General features: G+C 55.1%; 6 protein-coding genes across 6 annotated transcripts; 4 read left to right on the top strand and 2 right to left on the bottom strand.

The window, feature by feature from the left end:
• Positions 1-46: 46 nt before the first annotated feature.
• On the bottom strand, positions 47-2,079 carry CC84DRAFT_1164454 (dihydrolipoamide acetyltransferase). The gene is made up of 4 exons (XM_018178489.1): positions 1,804-2,079; positions 1,696-1,745; positions 1,401-1,624; positions 47-1,296 (listed from the first exon to the last, which is right to left on the bottom strand). The coding sequence occupies exons 1-4, from the start codon at positions 1,890-1,892 to the stop codon at positions 274-276; spliced, it is 1,386 nt and encodes a 461-aa protein (XP_018036473.1). The 5' UTR covers positions 1,893-2,079; the 3' UTR covers positions 47-273.
• Positions 2,080-2,249: 170 nt separating this feature from the next.
• Positions 2,250-8,655, top strand: CC84DRAFT_1145975 (uncharacterized protein). The gene is made up of 2 exons (XM_018176534.1): positions 2,250-6,558; positions 6,607-8,655. The coding sequence occupies exons 1-2, from the start codon at positions 2,487-2,489 to the stop codon at positions 8,445-8,447; spliced, it is 5,913 nt and encodes a 1,970-aa protein (XP_018036474.1). The 5' UTR covers positions 2,250-2,486; the 3' UTR covers positions 8,448-8,655.
• A 1,001-nt stretch (positions 8,656-9,656) lies between these two features.
• Positions 9,657-11,450, bottom strand: CC84DRAFT_1092253 (phosphoribosyl pyrophosphokinase; the record flags this gene model as incomplete). Its single annotated transcript, XM_018174443.1, has 5 exons — positions 9,657-10,292; positions 10,340-11,049; positions 11,096-11,169; positions 11,219-11,270; positions 11,318-11,450. The coding sequence occupies 5 exons, from the start codon at positions 11,448-11,450 to the stop codon at positions 9,657-9,659; spliced, it is 1,605 nt and encodes a 534-aa protein (XP_018036475.1).
• A 4,788-nt stretch (positions 11,451-16,238) lies between these two features.
• CC84DRAFT_1090910 (uncharacterized protein) lies at positions 16,239-16,409 on the top strand (the record flags this gene model as incomplete). The annotated part of the gene is made up of 1 exon (XM_018174381.1): positions 16,239-16,409. One exon carries the CDS (start codon positions 16,239-16,241, stop codon positions 16,407-16,409), a length of 171 nt encoding a protein of 56 aa, XP_018036476.1.
• A 557-nt stretch (positions 16,410-16,966) lies between these two features.
• On the top strand, positions 16,967-17,922 carry CC84DRAFT_749035 (uncharacterized protein). Its single transcript, XM_018187284.1, has 2 exons — positions 16,967-17,116; positions 17,180-17,922. Exon 2 carries the CDS (start codon positions 17,185-17,187, stop codon positions 17,722-17,724), a length of 540 nt encoding a protein of 179 aa, XP_018036477.1. The 5' UTR covers positions 16,967-17,116; positions 17,180-17,184; the 3' UTR covers positions 17,725-17,922.
• Positions 17,923-18,753: 831 nt separating this feature from the next.
• On the top strand, positions 18,754-21,638 carry CC84DRAFT_1145980 (cysteine proteinase; the record flags this gene model as incomplete). Its single annotated transcript, XM_018176535.1, has 7 exons — positions 18,754-19,014; positions 19,068-19,771; positions 19,818-19,914; positions 19,965-20,122; positions 20,173-20,182; positions 20,233-20,276; positions 20,330-21,638. The coding sequence occupies 7 exons, from the start codon at positions 18,754-18,756 to the stop codon at positions 21,636-21,638; spliced, it is 2,583 nt and encodes an 860-aa protein (XP_018036478.1).
• Positions 21,639-24,131: the final 2,493 nt, after the last annotated feature.

The raw sequence follows: 24,131 nt of genomic DNA on the forward strand, positions 1-24,131 counted from the left end.
CGAACAGTACGAGCCTCCCGAGCCTAGGCACACAATCAAAAGACGAGTCCAAGACCAGAGTTGATTGAAATGCATAACATATGAGATTAAGCTTCTATCCCTAACACGCGCAAGCCGCAATCAGATGGTAAAAGAACTGCCATTCATTGTACAAGATCTCTGCCAAGGCACCGCTCGCTCAGATAAAGCTTACACATCCGCAACGCATCCCTCATGTCGACCGCAATCCAACCATGCCCCTAACTTCTACAGCCTAGAAAATTACATCGACATTTATAGCATGAGCTCTAGCGGGTTCTCAATTGCCTTCTTGAGCTCCTTCATGAACTCGCCACCGACGGCGCCGTCGACAACCTTGTGGTCGAAGCTGCCCGTGATGACAATCTGGTCGTCCCACTCTACGCTCGGTGTGCCGTCTTCTGAGAGCTCGCCGGGTACTGCGACCTTCTGTGTTGTGCCGATTGCAACGATGGTGGCCTGAGGGGGGTTGATGACGGCAGTGAAGCGGTCGATGGCGGAGTTCATGCCCATGTTGGAAATGGTGATGGTTCCGCCCTGGTACTCCTCGGGCTTGAGCTTGCCGTCACGCGCGCGCTTGCCGAGATCCTTGATCGACGAGGACACGGTCTGGAGACCAAGGCCGTTCACGTTCTTGACGATGGGGGTCATCAGACCGACAGGGGTGGCAACAGCGACGGAGACATCGACAACGTTATGCTGACGGATGACAACCTGTCCGGCCTCCTCACGCCATGAAGAGTTGGCAGCAGGAACCTTGCGTGCGGCGACGGCGACGGCCTTGACGAGGAAGTCGTTGACGGACAGCTTGTACTCGCCCTTGGACGAAGCGTTGAGCGCTTCGCGGAGCTTGAGGAGCTTGGAGACGGAGATGCTGGAGGCAACGAAGTAGTGGGGGTTCTGCTGCATGCTCTGGGTAAGGCGGGCGGCGATGACCTTGCGCATGCTGGTCGCGGGGATGTCCTCGTACGTGGCAGCCGCTGGGGCGGTCGCAGGAGCTCCCGCAGCGGGCTGGACAGGCTCGTCCTTCTTCTTCTGGTGGCGGTCGAGGGAGAGCTCGAGGCGCTTGCCGGAGGAGTCAGATTCGATTGCCTGGAGGGCAGCCTCCTCCTTTGCGGGCGGGGCGGTGCCGGATCCCGACTTGGGGGGCTCGCTGGCCTCGGAGGCCTCGCCCTCCTTGGACGGGGCAGCGGGCTTCTTCTCGCCGCCAGCATCCTCAATCGAGAAGGATTCGAAAGCGGAGACATCACCACCCTCCTCAACGAGGACTGCGATGGGCTGTTTACAGTTAGCTCTGCCGCAGCACCCATTTGCAATCCGGTGTCTTTTTCCGAAATGCAATCCGCATGTCATGACTTGGGCCGAGTGAAAAGAGAACTCACACTGCCAACTGCGATGTCCTTCTCGCCGGAGTCTCTGAGGATCTTGGCGATGAGGCCATCCTCCTGGAACTCAAAGTCCATCTGGGCCTTGTCTGTCTCGATCTCGACCAACACATCTCCGGGCGCGATGGTGTCGCCGACCTTCTTCTGCCAGGTGCCAATGTTTCCGGCCGTCATGGTAGGGGACAGGGCGGGCATGCTGATGACGGTGTGCGAGGGGAAGGCTGTACATGACACAATCAGTATTGGGCAATCCCGGGGGGTCTGATCGAACAGCGGGCAGGGCGTGGCTCACACTTGGAGGCATAGTATCTGGCGAGAGCTGCGAGAGCTGGTGTTCGGCGGCTACAGCCGGTCAGCAAAGCTTGTCCGGGGGCGCGATGCGAGCGGCAGCGCAACGTACGAGGCAGTCAAGCTCGCGCGCAGGGTAATTGAGCCTCTGGAGGCCAATTGGGATCCCGCGCGGGACAGAAAAGTCGTGGTCGCAGGCATTGTGACGGGATGCCGATGGGGCCTCTGAAAATTTCCCGGGCACGGAGGAGCGAAGGCAGGCGGGACCGAGGGTGCGGAAGGGGCGAGGGAGAGATGTAGGAGGAGAGCCCGCGCTCAAGAATCGGAGAATCGATGTGCTGGGAGATGGAGAGATTGTCGCGCCCAACAGAATCAAAGTGTTTAGCTGTTGGCCGTAGCGTTGCCGGCCAAGACAGAATCGTTAGTCCCCGAGCCAGGAGCGCGCAGGGAGCAGCCACAGCACGGCCACAGTCGGAGCTGCGACGGACGCCGCGCTGACAGGGATGCCAACGTCGGTCGGGTTAGGAGGCTGATGCGGAAGACACTTTGTCATTCCACGTTGGATTGCACAGCACTGCGCTCCATTGCCGGTTTTTTTTGCGACTGTTCTCGCGCCATTGACGGCCTTTTCTGCGACTGTTCTTTGGTCGTGCTTTCCCCGGCAGACCCCACAGACAGCTCCTGCTGCTTCCGCGAGCGCTGCCTCCGCAATGGTAGCTTAGCTCTCCCCCGCCAGATCGCAAAGAAGGAACGACCCAGGCACACGGCACATCGCGAGCACACCCACAGTACACAATGGCCGACACAGAGCCTTCGCCAGGCTCACCCGAGGCCGAGGATAGGTGGCCCGGCGGCCAGACGCAGCAGGAACCACCCGCCGCAGACCAGGACGAGGACACGCACCACGACACCACCGCGGAAGACGCAGACGGGCACGCCCCGCAGACGCCGTCAGACATGCCCACGCCCACGCCACCGACGCCCAAGCTCCACGTGCCTGAGCCTGAGGAATCAGACTCGCGGCGCACCGCCGAGTTCTTCGACCAGCGCATGCACAGCGACGCGCGGCCACGCACCGATTCACAGTCCACGGCAGCCACGGCTGCAACAACCGCCACGAGACCCTCGACACGGAGCTCGCTGGTCTTCGTCATCACCGCGCTGGAAACCATAGCTGCGTCCAAGGATGCGAAGAAGAACAAGAAGCTGGGCGACTCGGTCGCAACTGCCTTGGCAGCTATCAAGGCAGAGGGCGACCCGTCGCGCATCAACCCCGAGATCCTCTTCGAGCCGCTCCAGCTAGCCTCCGAGGCTCCCTCTGTCCCCGTCTCCATCGCTGCGCTCGACTGCATCGGCAAGCTCATCAGCTACTCGTACTTCTCCGTGCCTTCGGAGCAGCAGGGCGACACCGAGGCTGTGCCCCTCATTGAGAAGGCCATAGACACAATATGCGCATGCTTCCAAGGCGAGGCGACGCCGCCGGACGTGCAGCTGCAGATCGTCAAGTCCTTGCTGGCCGCCATATTGAACGACAAGATCGTGGTTCATGGTGCTGGACTGCTGAAGGCTGTGCGGTTGACCTACAACATCTTTCTCCTGTCCAAGTCGAGCGCCAATCAGCAGGTTGCGCAGGGTGCATTGACACAGATGGTAGGCACCTGCTTTGAAAGGGTCAAGAGTAGGCTGGTAGCGAAGGAAGCTAGGCTCAATCTCTCCCGCGTTTCGTTGAACGACAAGGGCAACTCAGAAGAGAATGTACACGAGTACGACGACGATGAAGGCGAGCATACGAACGGTACCGGGGATGCCGCAGAAGGTGCCGAGGAAGAACAAGACGACCCTGAGTCCGGCGAGCCTAGCGACAAGCCAGTAGACGTGCACACCGGACCCAAAATCACGCTGCAGAGCTTTGAGAACAACATGAGCTTCAACGACGATCGCATACACGACAACGCACCGACCTTGGTAACACGGATAAAGGGCAAGCAAGGGTCACGACATGTGTCCGGTGTAGAAGCTTCGCCGATTCCTCAGGAGGCCGACGAAGAGGAGGAAGACGAGATATTCGTAAAGGATGCCTATCTTGTTTTCCGCGCCATGTGCAGGCTGAGCACCAAGACCCTGGCGGTCGATCACGCCCTGGATGTAAAGTCGCAAGGCATGCGCTCGAAGCTACTGTCCCTTCACATTATCCAAACCATCTTACACAACAACATTGCAGTCTTCGTATCACCATATGCAACGATAAGAAGCGGCAGTGGCGATGAGCCCACTACGTTTGTACAGGCCATCAAGCAATACCTTTGCTTGAGCTTAAGTCGCAACGGTGCGAGTTCCGTCAATAAGGTTTTCGAGGTGGCGTGTGAAATATTCTGGCAAATGCTCAAATACTTGCGCGTTATGCTTAAGAAGGAAGTTGAGGTATTCATGAAGGAGATCTACCTGGCCATTTTGGACAAGCGGAGTGCACCCGCATTCCAAAAACAGTACATCCTGACTGTCTTCCGACGGCTAGCAGCTGATCCCCGCGCTTTGGTAGAAATGTACCTCAACTACGATTGCGATCGTACCGCGCTCGATAACATGTATCAGCGTGTCGTTGAGCATCTTTCCAAGATATCTAGCACACCGGTCACAGTGTCGCCTATGCAGCAACAAGCCTATCAGGAACAACGCGAGAAGCAGTCAAAAGCCTCGGATTGGCAGAGCAGGGGAACTTTGCCTCCTTCTTTATCTACTGCGTCAATGAACGTTCCTCACGAAGGCGAGCACGCGTATCCGCCAGAATATGCGATGAAACAAGAATCCTTGGAAGGACTAGTGGAGATTTTGCGATCGTTGGTGGACTGGTCAGAACAATCTGCCCCCAATGCGGCTAGAAACTCGAACGTGGATCTGAGGGGTTCGGTGGACAACCTCAGGGCCTCCATCGACAACAGAACCATATCCGAATCTCCGATGGTGGGAGGAGACTCCGGGACTGTGACACCAATGATGGAGGACGACTACGGCGAGTTGGAGAAGGCAAAACAGAAAAAGACGGCTCTGACAAGGGCTGTTCGAGAGTTCAATTACAAACCCAAGCGCGGTCTGAAAACGCTGATCAAAGAAGGATTCATCGCGTCAGACTCCCCCGACGACATTGCCAGGTTCTTCCACGAGACCGATCTCCTAGAAATGGGGCCGCTTGGTGAATTTTTGGGAGAAGGTGACCCCGAAAACATTGCGATTATGCACGCTTTCGTGGACCAAATGGATTTCAACAAGACGCGCTTCACTGACGCGCTGCGACGTTTCCTCCAGAGCTTCCGACTACCGGGCGAAGCCCAGAAGATCGATCGATTCATGCTCAAGTTCGCCGAAAGATATATCACCGGCAACCCGAATGCCTATGCCAATGCCGATACCGCGTATGTTCTTTCATACTCAGTCATCATGCTGAACGTGGATCAGCATAGCAAGAAAATGAAAGGGCCTCGAATGACACCAGAGGACTTCATTAAAAACAATCGAGGTATCAACGACGGCGCTGACCTGCCCGAAGACTACCTCCGGAGCATCTACGAGGAGATTGCTCACAAGGAAATCGTGCTGGAAACAGAGCAAGAAGCAGCAGCAGACAAAGGTCTCATACAGCCCCAGCAGCAAGGAGGTCTCGCCGCAGTTGGTCAAGCCTTGATTGGCGGCGGGCGGGATCTTCAGAGAGAGGTCTACGTGCAGGCATCCGAGGCGATGGCGAACAAGACCGAGCAATTGTATAAGCAGCTCCTTCGCGCTCAGCGAAAGACCACAAGGGCACTGCCAGTCTCCAAGTTCATTCCTGCCTCCTCCTCTAAACACGTGGGACCCATGTTCGAGGTCACCTGGATGCCTTTCCTTACCGCACTGTCCGGCCAAGCCCAAGACCATAATATTGAGATTGTGAGGCTCTGCATTGAAGGCATCAGACTTGCCATTCGCATCTCGTGCATCTTCGATGTGGAGAGTGCCCGGCAAGCCTTCGTTGCATTCTTGGCTCGCTTCACTAATCTCTATAATCTGAGCGAGATGAAAGCCAAGAACATGGAAGCTCTGAAGGTTTTGATTGAGATCGCCAATACAGAGGGCAACCTCCTGAGGGAGTCTTGGCGCGAGGTGCTTACCTGCGTCTCCCAGCTCGACCGCTTCCAGCTAATCTCAGCCGGTATCGACGAGCGCTCAGTGCCCGATGTCTTGAAGACTCAATCGCCAGGTGGAGCACAGTCCCGGAAATCGCTCAACGTACCAAGCAACAGACGAAGACAGATCTCACATACGAACAGCATGCAGTTCCAAGCGGATGTTGCTGAGGAGAGTCGGTCTACTGACGTAGTGAGAGGTGTTGACCGGATATTCACGAGCACTGCCAACCTTTCTGGAGAGGCCATTGTCGACTTTGTCAAGGCGTTGACGCAAGTCAGCTGGCAAGAGATCCAATCGTCCGGTCAGAGCGAATCGCCCCGCACGTACAGCTTGCAGAAACTCGTGGAGATCAGCGGTTACAACATGACCCGTGTGCGTTTCGAGTGGACGAATATCTGGCAGATTCTTGGGGCGCACTTCAATGAGGTCGGCTGTCACACCAACACGAATGTCGTCTACTTTGCTCTCAACTCGTTGCGGCAATTGTCAATGAAGTTCATGGAGATTGAAGAACTTCCTGGTTTCAAATTTCAGAAGGATTTTTTGAAGCCGTTTGAGCACATCATCAGCAACGCTAGCGTCGTGTCGGTCAAAGATATGGTGCTACGTTGTCTCATTCAAATGATCCAGGCGCGAGGCGAGAACATTCGCTCCGGATGGAAGACCATGTTTGGAGTTTTCACTGTGGCTGCACGTGAGCCATACGGTAAGTCTGTCCTCTTCTCGGTGGTGCAATACTAATTTGGAATAACAGAGGGCATCGTCAACCTGGCGTTTGAGAACGTATCGCAGGTCTACAACACGCGATTCGGTGTTGTGATTTCGCAGGGCGCATTCGCAGACCTGATTGTTTGCCTCACCGAGTTCTCCAAGAACTACAAATTTCAGAAGAAGTCTCTTCAAGCTATTGAGTTACTGAAGTCATCAGTACCGAAGATGCTGCGGACCCCAGAGTGTTCACTCTCGGCCAGGGCAGGATTTGTCAAAGAGTCTGAGAAAGGCTCATCAATACCCAAGCAACCGACTCGGCAGACGCAAGAAGAACAGTTCTGGTTCCCTGTCCTGTTCGCGTTTCACGATGTCTTGATGACAGGCGAAGATTTGGAGGTCCGATCAAGAGCATTAAGCTACCTCTTCGAAACTTTGATCACCTACGGTCGCGACTTCCCGCGGGACTTCTGGGATATGCTCTGGCGACAGCTTCTATACCCCATCTTTATGGTATTGAAGTCGAAGTCAGAGATGTCGAAAGTTCTAAATCACGAAGAACTGTCTGTTTGGCTTTCCACAACCATGATCCAGGCTCTACGAAACATGGTCCGGTTGTTCACTCACTTTTTTGAGTCGCTGGAGTACATGCTGGACCGGTTCCTAGATCTTCTAGCACTGTGCATATGTCAAGAAAACGATACACTTGCGCGGATAGGCAGCAATTGCTTGCAGCAATTGATCCTGCAGAACGTCCAGAAGTTCACACCCCAACATTGGAATCAAATCGTTAGGGCATTTGTCGACCTTTTCGTACGAACGGAAGCAACCGCTCTGATGTCTGCTGCCACGGCAGGCACGCCATCTCACTACCAAACCCCGAATGGCTCCAACGGGGTAGACGGCGAGAAGACGCCCACAGCGAGTGCGCATCCGAAGGACCTTACGCTCGGGACTCCGGGCGCAGAAGAGTCAACGAGTAATAACGCCCTTGGGATCAACGGCCTTAACAGCCCACGTCGGCCTTCGGTCGTAACGAACGATTCCCAAAATTCTCTCGCTGCGGAGCAGGCTCGCATGCCATCCCCACTCCCCAAGCGTCAAACGCAAGAACTCGAGGACTATCGACCCGAGGACCAAGACGTCCCACAGCCACCCGTGGTCGTCACCGCCGCCCGCCGGCGCTTCTTCAACCAAATCATCACCAAATGCGTCCTGCAGCTCCTTATGATCGAGACGGTCCAAGAGCTCTTCACCAACGACGCCGTCTACGAGAAGATCCCCTCGGGCGAGCTCCTCCGCCTGATGGCCGTCCTCAAGAAATCATATCACTTCGCCAAGCGCTTCAACGCGGACCGCGACCTGCGCACGCGGCTCTTCCGAGAGGGCTTCATGAAGCAGCCGCCCAACCTGCTCAAGCAGGAGTCCGGTTCTGCATCAGTGTACGTCAGCATCCTCTTCCGCATGTACCACGACACGTCGACCGACCGCGCGGCCTCCCGCGCCGACACCGAAGCCGCGCTCATCCCGCTCTGCGAGGACATCATCGCATCCTACATCGAGCTCGACGAGGAGACGCAGCAGCGCAACATCGTCACCTGGCGCCCCGTCGTCGTCAGCGTGCTCGACGGCTACGGTAACTTCCCTGCCGGCGAGTTCGAGAAGCACATTGAGGTGTTCGCGCCACTGGTCGTCGGCCTGCTGGGCACCGAGATGGCGCAGGACATTCAGCGCGCGGTGCAGGCGCTGGTCATGCGGGTTTTTGAGAGCAAGATGGGAATCAAGAGGGAAGGCGTGGCGCTTATGACGCCAGCGGTCGGGGGGCGGAGTCCCAGGGGCAGTTTTGGGAGTCCGAAGGTGGAGCGGCGGGCAAGTCGGGGGAAATAAGGAGCGGCGCGAGATGGGGTGGGCCGCAGGGTGTTGTACTTGCCTTGACTTGCGTCTGTAGCGTTTACCAGTTCTGTTCTCACGTGAAGTGCGTTTTCGATTCATCATCAAAAGAGGTAGATTGTGCGCGGGGGCGTTTTGTATATTATATCACTTATTGTTGTTGCGGAAATGTAGGGAGTGCTGGTGTCTGGAGAGCAGAGGCGAGAAATTGTATCTATATCTTCATCTTTACGTGCTCACCCTTGGCTGCTGGCCTATCTCGTCGTGTCGTGTCTCGAAGCGGCCCGCTCTCCGGTTTGTTCGCGTAGCCAGACAACTACATGGCCCAGCTGAACTCGCTAGACGGCATCAGCGTGGTGAAACGGCGAGGGCGAGTGTGGTAGACGGGTGAGTGCGGACAACGGCGGGTAGGCAGGCAAGCGTCAACACATGGCACAATGCGACTCCTCCCGCACGATGCCAATGCACGAGACGAGGCGAGACGAGACGAGAAGTGCGCGCGATCGGCCACAGGCACGGCCTGGAGGATGCCCAGCTCACACGTGACGCCCTGGCTCACCCGGCCACTCCTCTCACCATAGAAAAAGCATCACGAATACTTATACATGTCCGAGGCCGAGCGCCCGCCAAATCGGCAGACGCCCTCCGCACCGACAAAGCACAGTCTGACGTCTCAGACGCACCTCCGCGCATCCTCGAGTATACTCTCCCAACGCTCCGTTAAGAATGCACCGTATCAACGGGATCCCTGCGGGGCCAGCGCCCCGCATCGTTGGTTTGAAAGTGTAGTGTAGTGTGCATTTGCGTCCTTTCCCCCTGGTATAGTGGCATAGCATGTCAGGTAGAGAAGGCGCGATATACTTTGGAGGGGCATCGTAATCGTACTTGAGGAGCACGACATAGACGAGCAGTGCAAAGGACAGCTCGGATAGGGGGAAAAGGTGTTTGTGGTATCATTGAATGTATGCAGGGCATGTGCACTTACTAGTCCAGTCCGTCAGTCAGTCTTCCGTAGCTGCCTGCGCCCGATATCGATGCAAAGAAGGCAGCCGTAAATCGTCAATTTTTCGATCCGGTACGCCGCCCCTATGCCTTCCGCGAAAGTCAAATTCACACCGTGGCGCCTCGCTAATGAGATCCAGAACATGAGAAATATACCACAACCGCATCAGTTGCAGATGAGACTTTATACTCGGACGATGGAATTTAGTCGTAATGCATGAAGAGTTGCGAGATGCTCTCGCCGTGGTGGTTGCGGCGGATCGCTTCAGCGAGCAGGTTATCCACAGGGAGGATGACGAGCTTGTCGCGGGCCTGAGCCTGCTGCTCAGCCGGGATGGGGAACGCGTTGGTCACGACGATTTTAGTGATACACTCGCACGCCACCAGCTCTTCGAGGGCGTCGCCGCCGAAGATGCCGTGCGTGGCCATGCAGTATACCTTGGTAGCACCGCCGCGCTTGACCACCGTTTCTGCAGCCGCGATCCACGATGCTGACTTATCGAGCATATCGTCTACGATGAAGACGGGTCGGTCTTTCACGTTTCCAACCAGGGTGACCATGGTCTCGAGATCAGGGTTCCTAAGATCCTCCTCTTCGTCTTCAGAAGACGCAGCCGCATCCATTGTGCCTCCCAAGGCATGCGCATGAGCATGCTCAGAGTGTGACGCCGTGGACATGAACGACGACATCATGTGCGGAGGGACATCTGCGTCATCGCCGTCGGATGGGGCGCGTTGCCGCCACGAGTTGTGCGATACTGCGGACATGGATGGTGAAGGGTGAGTATCTTCCACGATGTGTCCCCGCACAAGCCGGCCGTGGGTAACGTCTCGCGCGCGCTAAGCTGATCAGCATCTGTTCTACCGATTTTCTCGACAAGACAAACCTCGTCAGTGTATTCGTCTGCCTCTACTTCGTCGCTGTTCTCTTCCGTCAATGGCTGCTCCGACTTCTCGTCTGGTTTAGGAAGGTTCTCCTCCTCCTTTGTGCTGACGATAGAGGCTGCTCGCATAGACTTCGATAGCGGGCTCTGTAGGTTGGCAGTCCCGTTCACTCGGCGCTCTAGTGGATTTGACGGGGCCCGCGACCGCAGCTTCGGCTTGCCCGCGTCTGCCGCCGAGTTGTGGGACTGACTAGGAGCAGGTATTATCTGTGCATCTGCGTCCAAAGCGGCAGCAATGAGCTCCGGCGTCTCGTATGTGCCATCCAAGCGCAATTGCTCAAACATGGCGCTCTCGTTCCAAGGCACCGACGTAGCAGCTCGCCGCCTGTCCGTTGTGACTATGCCGAAGCTGAGCTTCAGTGCGTCGGCCAGCGATGTGACACGCTTGGTGCCTCCCGGGTTCTTGCTGACCACCACGGCATCTCTCCAATTCGGCACGTTGACACGGATCCAGCGGGCAAGAAGCGGCTCGGCGATGAGGTTGTCGACAGGACACTTGAAGAAGCCCTGCATCTGCGACGCGTGGAGGTCAATGGTTATGACGTGGTTCACGCCAGCGATGTTGAGTAGGTTCGCAACCATGCGGGCGGTAATGGCGCCGCGGTGCGACTTCTTCTTCGACTGGCGGGCGTAGGGGAAGTAGGGCATGACAGCTGGTCCCGTTAGACTCGCCAGATAGGCGGCAGAAGCAGTGATTACCAGTAATAGATTTTGCAGAACCGCCTTTGCAGGCCGAAACCATAATCAGCAGCTCCATAACCGCATCATTGATCCTAGAAGATCAGGTCAGCAGTCAATCTCCTCGCGAGCTCTATGACCTACTTGGGGCTCCCGCTCTGCACGATGAAGACATCCTTGTCTCGCACCGAGGTGTCTAGACGCTATCAGCACCACATCAAGGCCAGAGCTGGGACGACGGACGGATGTGCACTGAGGTCTCGCCATTCGCAAACTTGCTAAGCTGCGCGGTGCCCCGCTTCATGCCCAGACGGTCGCAGATGCCATCGACCAAGGTCGGGTGGGAGGAGCCGCTGAAGACAATTGCACCACGCATTTTGGGTGGGCCTAGCAGCGAGATGTTATCGTAGTGGAAGAGCTCCAGTGCTGTGGGGGAAAAGTTTCGAGCTGACATGGCGGGCAGGCACGCGCTAGGCCATCAAAATGACGAAAAAGGTAAGATTAGCCGGGTCGTTCCTGCCCTGGCTGGCAAACACGAACAGCGCGCGACCTATCTGTCGATACGCGACCTAGAGTGGACTCGAGCTACTGCGAGCAGACAGGTGCGGTGCGGGTGCGCGTCTAGGAGTGAATATTGTTACCATGCCCGCACCTCTCTTTATCCTTTATCGGCGCAAGACTTTCCAGTGCGCTGGCAATGGCACGCGACCACAGCTGTTTGGCCATCGAATCATGACTGCCATCCAGAGCACGCCTCGCCTGCACTTATGCAGCAGTGACAAGCCTCCTTCGCCCGTCAATGGTGCTTCCCACGCTACCAACGCCGTGAAACTCACCCCTTCCCAGCGCTCGTGTGCCTGCTCCGTCTTCTGAAAGAATACTGCACAGCGCCAAAGCTTCTACCTCATCCATACGCGCCGGCCTCCTCAGTAGCAGCTCAACAAACTACCCAGTATGAGGGTGTAGGATATGTCTTCGTGTGATACAGACCAGTCCTCTCAAGCGTACAGCGTTGATTGGGTGGCCCGCCTGGAAGGCACATGCCACATTGATGATGCACCACCCAATACCCCCATCCGCCTGGGCGTCGAAGTGATGTATAGAATCCGTAGGCGCCTTCATCGAGCCAGTGCGTGTGGAGGGTTATTGGAAGACTTGACACCAAGCTCAACTCATGGGAATTCTTGACGTGGACCTGGTCGAGAGAGGACGGCTGCACGCTCCTGTAAGGTTTGGACTATGTGGTCACAACTCTCCCTTGTGCTTCTGCGACGCCGTTATCGGCCGCTCGTCAACGCCAACTGCCAAACTCGTTGGGGCGGATCTTGTATGGAACTCACCGCCTGTGCGCTGTCATATGCAGACCTTTGCTTAACGTAGCTCATCCTGCAGTACTTCTATGGACTGGAATAGAACCGGTTGGCTGTGCTCGCTCTGCGTTTTGGAAAGCTCTTTCTTGCCATGACCCTCTGTCACTCGTGGCAGTAGACCGACTGAGTTTATCCGTATGAAAACGCCGTAGCCCTCACTGTTTCTGGCTCGGAACCTCGTGAAGCAGAGTCATGCGACCCCCGATCAATGTGCGCGTGGCGGAAACGCGCCCAGTCCGACGCGACCCAGCACATCCAGAATCACGCCCTCGATAGTGGATTTACAAAACGGTGGGAAAGGGCGACATGGCCCAGTGCGGCGTCCACGGACGAAATCTGGCACCTGCTGTTCTCACGACGCCTCGATGAATATTCTGGACGAGAGGCTGCGGTGGGGGAAATGAAAGTCGTCGACTACGGAAAGGTAGCACTCGGGGCTATGAGCGGTGAGATGTGTGACGGTCGCGAGGTACGTACCTTGATGGTTCATGATACAACGGTCCAGATATAGGACAGTCACATCATGCGAGGGTCTGCTGAGGCAGAAGCTAAGGGCGCCGGTTCACACAGTCGGATGTGGCCCAATGTCGTGAAACTCGGATGATTGGCAAAGGAGACCAGTGGCTTCAACAGCGACACAAAAATTACCGTCCGAATTTCTCCATTCACTAAATAGGCAATTGTGGCTGGAAGAAGCCCGCAAGGCTGGTTGAAAATGCCCCGATTGGTCGTGCACCGACGCGTGCGTGCCATCTATCTGTATTGGGCTTTGAATGCCCTAAAATTTGGCTTTTCCGAGCAAACAATAGCTTTTACGTACGCGGCTAAGTCCCTGTGCATCTTTGCCATGGCAAGATGACAGAAAACGGCACGCACAGCAGAGATTCGTCCAAACAGGTAACCAATGATCTTGCGGTGGACAAGTTTGATTCGCTCCATTTACCCGGTTCAGAGCTTGACGAAGGCTTGACATCGGCAGCTGGTGCTTTGTGTTGCAATCGACGCAAAAGCGTCTCGGCTTGCCATTGTAAGCATCTTGTATGATCGGCCGCAGCCGTGGCGCGCACAGCGGTGAAATTCTGGGTACCTGATATCGCGATAGGGACCACTCTTCTGGTCCGATCGCCTTGCCCAAGCGCACTAGAGGGGTTAGTTTTGACGCAACATGATTCAAGAATGCAAATTTCTGGAGTAGGTGAATGAGAGACCTTATCGGAGACCATGTCTAGCGAGGTTCACAGTTCTGTTCGGTCGGTCAAGTGGTTGCAGCAATGTCTTGTTGCTAGCGGCAAGGCTTGGTAGAAAGGAGAAGCCTTCGCACGCATCGCCGGTGTGATCTTTTGACACTGTGTTAGCATTTTCCGTTCTCAAATTGTAATTGGAAAATTTTGTGCACTGAACTCACGTGTGAAAGAGGCACGCAAGGATGATAAAACGACTGACTAACGAGAACTTGTGGAATAGGCGGGCGGTGCTAGGAGATGACGCGCATCGATCCTGGCTCCAAGTGCGCCACGGGCGCCTCTAATACGAACGAATCCACAGTGACACGCATCTTGCATACCTGGAACCGAGCACCAGGTCCACTCGATCCCGTGTAACAGAAACAAACTTCTAGTGTGATAGCGATATGGCGCTGTACGACATTCCTAAGATGGTTCTCCTCAGAGTGATTTCCCGTAATGATGTGCTTGCTGGAAGGTTCGGATGATCGCGAGACAACCTGTGCGGCCAACTAAGATTTCCCTCAGAGTGCACGAGACTGCTCTCTCTCTGACGAGGGAAAGTTGCAGATTGAGTCCGAAGCTGATCGACCATGGCCGATAAGGTATATGCGTTAAGTGAGCATGGTGGTGGGAAAAAGGACGGAGATTGAATCGCAAGGTATACGCGACTGGTCAATGACCGGTCATGGCGCCACCTTCACATTCTTGGTGACCACACCAACGCACATGCGAAGCTGAGCGGTAGCAGAAGATAATTGTCGCGACTCACGGTCAAGGTCCGAACTTCTCCTCAGAAGACCTTGCAGGTCGGACGTGAGGTCCGATCTTCAGCGTACGTGGGTCCCGTCTCTTACCAAGCGATGCGGTTCGCCAGGAGTTTGATTGATGCGGCCGCTTTTTTCCCACAAGTACGCGCGGGTTACATGGGAGCGTAGATGAGCAACCCCGTACCGGGCTCCAGGTAGTTTGCGCCACCTCGCTCCCGTAGTATGCGAACACACCCGTCAGGGAAAGATAGGTCCCAAAGCGGAGAGTGGAGACCCCGGGCAGAGGCTAGCTATGCGATCAGTAAGGTGTTGTGTCACAGCACCGGGAGCTTGCCATGGTGAGGCTGCATGTAACTGTTCAGGTTCCAGGTAGACCGGGTTAGAGGTTGGCAGCGTGTCGCAGGTGACGCTGCATCGGCTCAGATGCAGGAGGCTACGCCGCGTTTCTAGAAGATAGAAAGTCGCCAGCCGCGCGGGCTGTAGGGAGAAACCAGATCAGATCATTCGACCCAGGGGGGCCATTCTGCGGCCAGGGTCTTGATCCGTTCTTTGTGCGACGTGCATGATGGCCTCTTGGCGGCGATGGCGGCGGCCCTCAAGCCACACCCACGGCCTCCTGTCAAACGCAGCGGACCAGCGTCGAGCGTGGAGCAGCCGCTCGTCTGGCGGTCGTCGGCCTGTCTGGGAGAAGAGCAGAGCATCCGGATCAGAACGTAGCAGGCAGGAACGGTACAGAGGCGCCTGCACCAGAGCGTTTTGGGATGCCTTGTGCTGCATCGAGCGGCGAGCCGCTGCGACCGCCGCGCGACGGCGACGGGGCCTCCAGGATGTGCAGTTGCAAGGCAAAGAAAGCGGACGTCTCGCGGTGCTTTTGCCGGACGCGCAGCGAAAAGAAAGCATACGCAGAGCTGGTGAGGTGAGGCAAGGTCTGACGGCAGGCCGCGAACTCTAATTGCCGACCCCGGGAGCTGGGTGCAGGCGGAAAGGCCGCTGTGTGGCCGCCGTGGCGAGGCGTTATGCTCCTCTGGGCGAGGCCTGCACGCAGCCCTGTGGGCTCAACCAGAATGCCATCATCGCGGGCGGGCGTTTCAATCGCGACCTGCAGATACAACCATGGATCCAACCATGGCCGCGGCTGCGGAACCGCCAGCCCGCGTCTGACAAGGCCCGCTGCAGCCGTTTGGCTGTCCTGGCTGGCGGCGAGGTAGCAGAGGCTCTCCGAATCCATCTGGTGCCGTGCAACGCGTGGTGTATCTACTGCTGCATCCGTCGCAGACACATCCACATTTGCATCCCACGCGTCCAGGGGAGCAAGACGAGGGAGGGGCGCCCGTTGTACACTGCTGTGTCTGCCTGGTTGAACTCAAATCACACACGACACATGAGTGGGTAGGGTCAAAGCTATCCGTAGTCTCCCCTAGCCGCAAACTGGTCAGTGAACCGTCTGCGGATGCGTATAAGATGGCCCAAGAGCCGCGCTGTCGGCGACCTCACCAGACAAGCATCGGCCCTGATCTCGTAGACCCTGTCGGCAATCACCAGTACTGACACCAGCCGCCAATTTGCTTTTGCAGCCACCACGACTCAAGAACCATTCTCTCATCCTCGGGTTTACGCGCCCTTCACTTCCATATCAGACGGCCGCGTCGCCAGTGGTGAGCCTTTCAACTACATATACGACGTGGTCCCGGCAAGAAACTGACATCGCCGCAGTGCCGCTTCATCTCTCCGGCTATTCGTCCTCGTTCAATCTGCGTACCTCATCCGTCCACACGAACCACCGCCGAACTGTATCCTAACAATGGCCGCTCCGGGAACCTGCACACACACGTGGAAGATCATCAAGTCCGACACAAACATCATCGTGTGGAACTGCAATGGCTGCCACTCAGGGCCACATCCGTTCATCTACGAATGCGAAAAATGCAAGGTGCAGTACTGCCGTCCTTGCACATCCAAGCCCCGGGCGTAGGTATGTCGAGCTCCTTCTCATGGCACCCCTGTCTCTCGCACGTGGCCTGTCACCCAGGCGTGAAACGCCTCCGCAATTTTGCTTCCTTCTCCTCTCTCACCCCAGCACGGCGGCAAGCTGCGACACCGAGTTATGAATCTCAGTGGTTGTTTAGTGCCGATGCTGACTCGCGTACAGATGGCTTCCGGTGCGTGCGCTGCTGCAAGATTGATCGACAACCCGAACCCAGCGCCTCGGATTCGTAACCCGCCTGGACCCCGGCCACGCAAGATCCATCTGTCATCCTGGCAGCACTCGCATGCCAACTTTCACCTCCCAACCTTCCTCTTCGCAGGCGGCGTTCCCTGGCGACTTTGTATGTCGCCAGGCCTTTCTCACTCGGTCGGTCTCGTACGGCCTTAGCATGGCGTTTCGGCGGCTTCCTCTTCCGTGTCACACTGGAGTCAGGACGGCATTTAACCACTTTATTCTTCTCTTGGTCTTCGGTAGATCGGTGCACAAAAGCAACAGCATTCTAGAACGGTTTCAGTGGTGGCGTGGGGGGGTTGCGCACGTTACATTCTCACCGCCTGTCTCTACCATGTCATTGGCTGGCGCGTCCGTTTCAGCGACTTCTTGTACCACCCTTTCATTCTCTCTAATGTACTCTCACGGCTCGGTCTTCTCACGATTTTCCTTTTGCACGCAGCATTACTTGCGCATATCCGGTACCATACTCTGCATTCAGCGCCGCTGGCTTTGCGGGCTGACTTTTCTCTTATACTCAATAGTTTGAATGGAGACGCGCGACATGCAGTTTCAGAGTCGCTTCACTGCAGCCGCCCGGTCATCAAACCAATCCAGCGAACGCGTTCGCCCTTTCAAGCTCTACATACATCCGCTTTCCGTTCTAGGAAGGCTCACCATACTAATTGTATCACGTCACGATTTCAACATGTCACGCGCAGCCTTGCTACATGGGCAGCATCATCGTACCGTCTTCCGCCGCGACAGCATCCTCCTGAAAGACCAACCGCGATACCACACACTTGCATGGGTGGCGCTATGGCCGACGATACTTGAAAGTGTTGACGTGGTTTGTCTTCACAACCTCGTCATAGCATATCCGAAATATGAGTCTACAAGCAAGGTTGATTACTGTGTTGGACTCGCACCACCTCTCAAATTACATGACGCTTGCCAAGAACATTCCATATTTAGACACATGCTCCGACACACCAGGATTCTTGAACCAATTGTACATGCGTCGCCCAATCCTGCTTCGCGGAGCATCTTAGCTCAATCTCTGGAGATCTGCTTGCCAGTTGCCTGCTAAGACGTGCTTGCGGCGAGCGCCGCGTTCATGAAAACTACTCGCCAATCTCACTGACTAGCTGGTGTCACCTGCCCTCCAGTGCCCGGAAACTGCTGAGCTGACAGAAACGGCATCAAGAGCGACCCGCTCCATGCCGAACAACCAGGATACCGGGATTGCAACCCGATCGTAAAGTCGAGGCCTGCTGAGGCAAGCTGAGGTTTGGTGTGCTTCAGCCTTAGGGAAAAGCAAAAACGCGGGGCTTACGGTTGCCTGCGAACAACGCAATCCATGAACACGCATCCGCTACTTTATGCAAACAGCGTAGAACTGGAACGCGTAATACAACTCCTTGTGAAGGGGGAAGGATCACATTATCAGGGTCATTATGGTAGGGGATCGTCGTATTGACATCGATGCGAACCATCGCACCTTCCCCCTGGATTCAATGCGGGGCATCCAATGCACGGACCCAAAGGTCAATTCATGTCTCTTCCGAGTTGTTAAACTCCCGACCTCTTCTCTCCCTTCCTCAATCCTACCCTCCCACACCTTTCATGGCACATTCTCCAAATCTAGAATACCCTGCTAACGTGCCGTTGTACATGATGGAACCCGGCATGCTTCCAGTCTGCGGAGACGGAAGCCGGTCTATCCGACTCTACATAACCTTGATCAATCCATTGGCTCATCCGTTCGCTCAAATCCATGTGTTGGGGCGACAGTCACCGCTTAGAACCTCCTACCGCTATGGTGTAACGAGGCACTGATTCAGTCAGCACAATTGGCGGCATTGGCCTAAAGAGGTTAATGAGGCTCTGCGTCTGTTCGGCCCCCAATGCCACCGGGTCCCATTTAGACCTGCCACACGCTCAGAAGCACTGTGTTGCCCTTGTTTGTGCTTTGCCATCTTTCGCAACAGTTTATCCCCGAGTGCAACCACTGCTGCATCGTCTTGCTTCTTCACGTTTTGTGTTCCCTGCCACAAAAGCAAACAACTACTCGGCCGCACCTTCTAGGCCATATTCCTTCACTGTGAACCGCGTGAACATGAGCTCTGTTTCCGGCTATGACAGCGCCAAAGGCCCGCAAGAGGAGTTGAACGACTTCTGGGAGAATCTCATCACCAAAAAGCCGTCCAAAATCACCAATATCTTCCCGCCAAGCCTATACGCAGATCTTCTGCCACCGCCAAACATGCCTGGTCCGGCAAGAGGGAAAAACGCTGCTGAATCCTACGAGACAGCTGCGAGAGATTGCTGTGCTCGTGTCCGACAGATCATTCGTGAATGCCATCGCACCAACGAGAAGGTTATACATCCAAACATTGAGTCCGCCGGGTGACGACTCGCTGATACTCCTAGTTTACCGATCCAGAATTTGATATCGAATCTGATATGCGAGTGAGGAACTGCCTCGAGGGTCTGATTTCATGGTATAATGACCCATTACCCCCAAAGTCGCGCGTAAGCCCTCGCCGCTTGTGCGAGGCTCTGGATACCTTGGCCGAGAGCAACCTCCTGGCTTCGCAAACTATTCTGGCCAACCTTTCCACGGCTGCAAATATACTGGATGACGACGATTCGTCTGACCGCGGTGGGCCTGGGTCGGTCCATCGAATCGACTGGATTTTCGATAAGCCTTCGTTCACGGTCGACAGCTACTCGAGTTCTGACGTGAAACAAGGCGCCAATGGCGACTGCTGGTTCTTGTCTGCGGTTGCCACCATCTGTAGCAACCCCAATCTCATGGACAAGATCTGTGTCGCGAGGGATGATGATTGTCAGGAATGCGGCGTGTACGGCTTTGTATTTTACCGTGACGGAGAATGGATTTGGACGGTTGTTGATGATAATCTGTACGTCCGGGACCAGGACTTCGACGCTTACGGCGATAATTATGATCCAACAGGTGTGAAAGAGAGGAAGTACAAGAAGAACAACCAGACTGGTTCCGATGCCCTGTATTTTGCGTCTTGCGCGGACCAGAACGAAACATGGCTTCCCTTGCTGGAGAAGGCGTACGCCAAAGCACACGGGGACTACAACGCGATCAGTGGAGGCCACAGGTTAGTGTGCAGTGTAAAGTACCGCTCTTTAACTGAATATGAGCAGCGGTGAAGCGGTAGAGGACCTTACCGGAGGTGTAACCACAAAGATCAAAACCAACCGAATATTGAGTAAAGAGCGGTTATGGAATGAGCTCAAGCAGGTGTGTCTCAAATATCGACAGTCTACGCAATATCATTTGACATGCTGCAGGTCAACAAAGAATTCTTGTTTTCCGCATCCTCGCCAGGTTCATACGGAGACGACTCGGATGCAAGGCGAGGCCTCGCTTTGAGTCATGCATATTCGATCATCAAAGCTGTCGACCCGAAAGACGAGCAAGGGAATGAACACAGACTCGTTCTTATCAGGTGATTGCTTATTTCCAACCTTAATTTCTCAGCTTGACTGATCGTGATAGAAACCCATGGGTTCGTGTTTGTCGTAAGAACAGGCCGTCGTGTTACTGACATCTCAGCAGGGTGAACGGGAGAACGCAGGCATGGGAGAGTGGAACGGTGCATGGTGAGTCTCATTTTCCCTTGTCCCTGGTGCATTCAGGTGACGGTGTCTTGCAGGTCCGACGGGTCGAAAGAATGGACCCCTTACTGGTTAAAAGAGCTCGATCACCGCTTCGGCAACGATGGCCTCTTCTGGATGTCATATGACGACCTCTGCGAGCGCTTCCACCTCATCGACCGTACACGTCTCTTCGATAACGAGTGGACCGTCGTGCAGAGCTGGTCCAGCGTAAGCGTCGCCTGGGTAACAGGCTACCTCAACACCAAATTCGTCGTCGAGATCAAAAAGGCCGGGCCTACGGTCTTCGTCCTCTGCCAGCTTGATGATCGGTACTTTCGTGGTCTCGAGGGCAAATACAGCTTTGATCTGCACTTTGTGCTGCAGGAGGAGAATGCGCCGTCTGGCGACCACATTGTCCGCGCGAGAGGGGCGTGGTTCGGGAACCGGAGTGTCTCGGCGGAAGTCACGCTGCAGCCTGGGAGATACGAAGTCGTTCCGAAGATTGTGGCCGATCGCAATTCCGATGCGCTGGATGTGTTCGAGGTCGTGACTAAGGTGGCCGATCGCAACCCCCAAAAACTCCGGCAGATTGGAATGAACTATGACATCGCGAATGCGAAGGGCATTGTGCAGCTTTCGGCTGAAGAAAAGAAGAAAAAAGAAGACGAGAAGAATGCGGCTGTGGAGAAGAAAAGGAAGGATAAAGAGGAAACGGACAAGGAAAAGGCTGAATTCGAAACATGGAAGAAAGAGAAAAGGGAGCGGGAAGAGAAAGAAGAAGCGGAGAGGGAGAAGGCTGGCTCTGCAGATACAACCTTCAACACCCAGGCGGATGAGTCGAAGCCTTCCTCGACCATTGTAGACAGCGATCCAAAGCCTTCTCCCAAACAGCTAAAGAACTACGTTGTCAAGGACATAACCACGCCAGCCACACAGCAGTCTTTCAAAGATGACGATGCCGTCAAAGTCGAGCAACCTGCTAGCGGTGACCTTCCTTTACGACCCAAAGACGACCCTTCCACATACCCCGCCCCCTCTCCAATATCCCACCGCCAACCCCCGTCCCATCTCTCTCGTCCACCTCCTTCGGCCTACGGCGGTAGCATCTTCTCCGGCCCACCCTCTCCCACAATGGGTCCCCCACCACCCATCTACTACGCCGCCAGCGACGCTGGGCCCGTTGCGCCCCCGGCCGCGCCGCCCGCAAAAGAGGGCGAGAAGAAATGGAATGCGATTTGCGTTCTGGGACTGCGGGTGTACAGTCTGGATCGCGAAGTTAGTATTAAGCTTGTGGAGCCAAAGGATGCGGAAGAAGGGGCGCTGTTGGATGTTGATGGGGTGGGGGCCGGGGCGACGATAGCGTAGACTCGTAACCATGGTGACTTCCTTCTATTTTATTTCTCGAGTGGGTGTTGTTACCATTGCAACCAGGCTCTCTCCTCCCTTCTCCGGTTCTTCCATGCATGCATCTTCATCCCCAAAACCGCACCTCTCCCTTCATCATCCTCTCTCATCTCCCTCACCTTCTCTCAGAATCAAATCTAGTCGACTTCCCATCCCGCCCGCCTTTTCTCTTGTACTATGCTCGCCCACGCGACGCCCGCGGCTACCACGTGCGCGAGACCAAACACGAGGACCAGGGCTATGGGGTCGTTGCCCTGTTGTATCCAGCCCGGCATGTGACTAGCGTCGCAGGTGCAGTGGGGCGCGGCGCCGGAGGGGCAGAATTGAAGCATGGTAAGCTTTCCCTGATTCTGTAGTGCGGGTCGATTGGTATTATTTTAATTACCGTTTCGCTTTCAAAGAGACTCGTGGTTTTGTCAATGATTCGGGTTGAGGCGGGCTGTCGGTGCGTATGGAGGTGGTGGCTAGAGCGGCCATCTGCACGCTCAAGGAGATGAACTTGCGCAGCGCTTGCGACGGCGGCGGGCGGGATGTTGAGAGGAAGCTCTGGATAGCGCGTGCGCACGCGGATGGTGAGAAGTGCGTATTGTTCTATTATGCCAGCACGCGCCCAACTGACGTGTTTGCTCGTCACAAACGCACTTAAGGTGCTAAGTCACGAGTTTTGTGTGCTACATGCGAATCACAGCTTCCACAGTCAAACTTTGACGGAGCAATTACATTTCGTTCGTTACACCCAGTCCCTCGAGGTTGTACTCTCGATGTAAAGAGCAAGCCGCTAACCCTCCCCTTGAATTGAAGCAGCCATGAAAGATCACAATTCCACCCTCCCACCAATAAATTAGAAAACAAGTGCGGCTGGACTCCAAGCTACAATCGATCAACCTGTATCACACCCACTTATCCCTTCCTCATGTTTACCCAAATTTCGGCCTCACATTAACACCACACTACCTACCACCTCAGGCCGAAAGCCGGGAACCTCAGCCATCGATGTGTTGCTCATGCACTTCGAGGTGAGCCCAGGAGCCTCTCTCCCTCGCATCCGCCCTCACCACCCCAAACCCGCCTGTACTCCCTATCCCTCTTTCCAACCTCCCACACGCTCCAAGCAAGCCAGAACACACGACCCAGCAGCATGACAGCGCCGAGGGTCCAGGCATTCTCGTGCATCCAGGCCACGAATGGGCCGTCGATGCGGTTGACGGCCGAGTTCGAGGCGGAGACGGCGGAGTTGGAGGTGAAGAGGGAGTTCACTACGCTCGCGAGTACAAAGTCAGCTTGTCGCAATGTGGGTTCGTTTGAGAAGTATACATATATGTAACAAGGGCTTTTAGACCGGAGAAGGGGTTGGGATTGTACCGAAGTGGGAGACGCGGCTGCAGATGGAGCAAGTCTGGGGCTTGCAGGTGCAGGTCCAGAGGTAACGTCCCTCCACGCGTGTCGAAAACCCACCTGTGCCGAAACGAATCTGTTGGTTTGGCAATGTGATACTCTCACCTGCTGTTCTCCCACGTCATAGATGATAAAATAAGAATCTCCCTATATTTCTGCCTAGGATCCGTTATTTAAATAAAAGATTACACAATTGCTGATCATGCTATCAAGCGCCATGTTTAAAGAGTTTGATGCTAGGATAACTTTGCACCCCTGTTTAATCAAGCAACATTGCATAATAATTTGCGTCGGTGTCTTTATATACAACTCCTATAAGAATAATGTTGTACTATGACTCTTAGATACGCCCAAGCCAGTGGACATACTCTGTGAAAAGTTTCTCCGTTGAGGGCCTGGATTCCGTATTTTAGCGCATTACCGAGCCCACAGCTGAAATACACGTTAAGTGTACTTACCGAAGCACGGTTAGCTGTGGCGCGGGAGTCTACGAACCCTCTCTTTTCGCTCGGGCGGTTGCGCGTATCAGCTATTCTTAGCAATAATCGTAGAGTCATTGTTCGCTGTATCTTCATCTTCTACATCATAACACTGCTAGCGTAGACGAGCTAAATTTCGTCTTAACGTATATAGGACTACTTATGCCAGAGTTTTAGGAAAAAGAGGTCCCTTTATAGCTTACGCTGCGTGCAATCACGCTTCCAGTTTTCGGCGCTTCACAAACCTCAACTCTGGCTCTCGAACATCTGTAGACTCATCTTGACCTTCTTTTGGCGTACCAGACGTAACTTGCAACGCTTGAAGTCGATATGTAAGCTGCTTAGCCCATTTTGAAGTAGGACCTTGGACAGCTGTGAATCCAGCTAATGTCTGACTATACATTATCTTCGCCTTGTCTTCACGACCTGTTCGTGAGAGCAGGTCACCAAAGGAGAACATCGTGTTCAACGCTGGTAAATACGACGGCAGAAGTTCTGTTCCAAGTGCTTCCTCGAAACCTTGCAGCGCCCGACTGTACATGGCCTCCGCCTCGGCCAGCTTGCCTTGGTTGGCGTAGAG

This window comes from Paraphaeosphaeria sporulosa (assembly GCF_001642045.1).
Source record: "Paraphaeosphaeria sporulosa strain AP3s5-JAC2a unplaced genomic scaffold CC84scaffold_5, whole genome shotgun sequence".
NCBI classification, from domain to species: domain Eukaryota; kingdom Fungi; phylum Ascomycota; class Dothideomycetes; order Pleosporales; family Didymosphaeriaceae; genus Paraphaeosphaeria; species Paraphaeosphaeria sporulosa.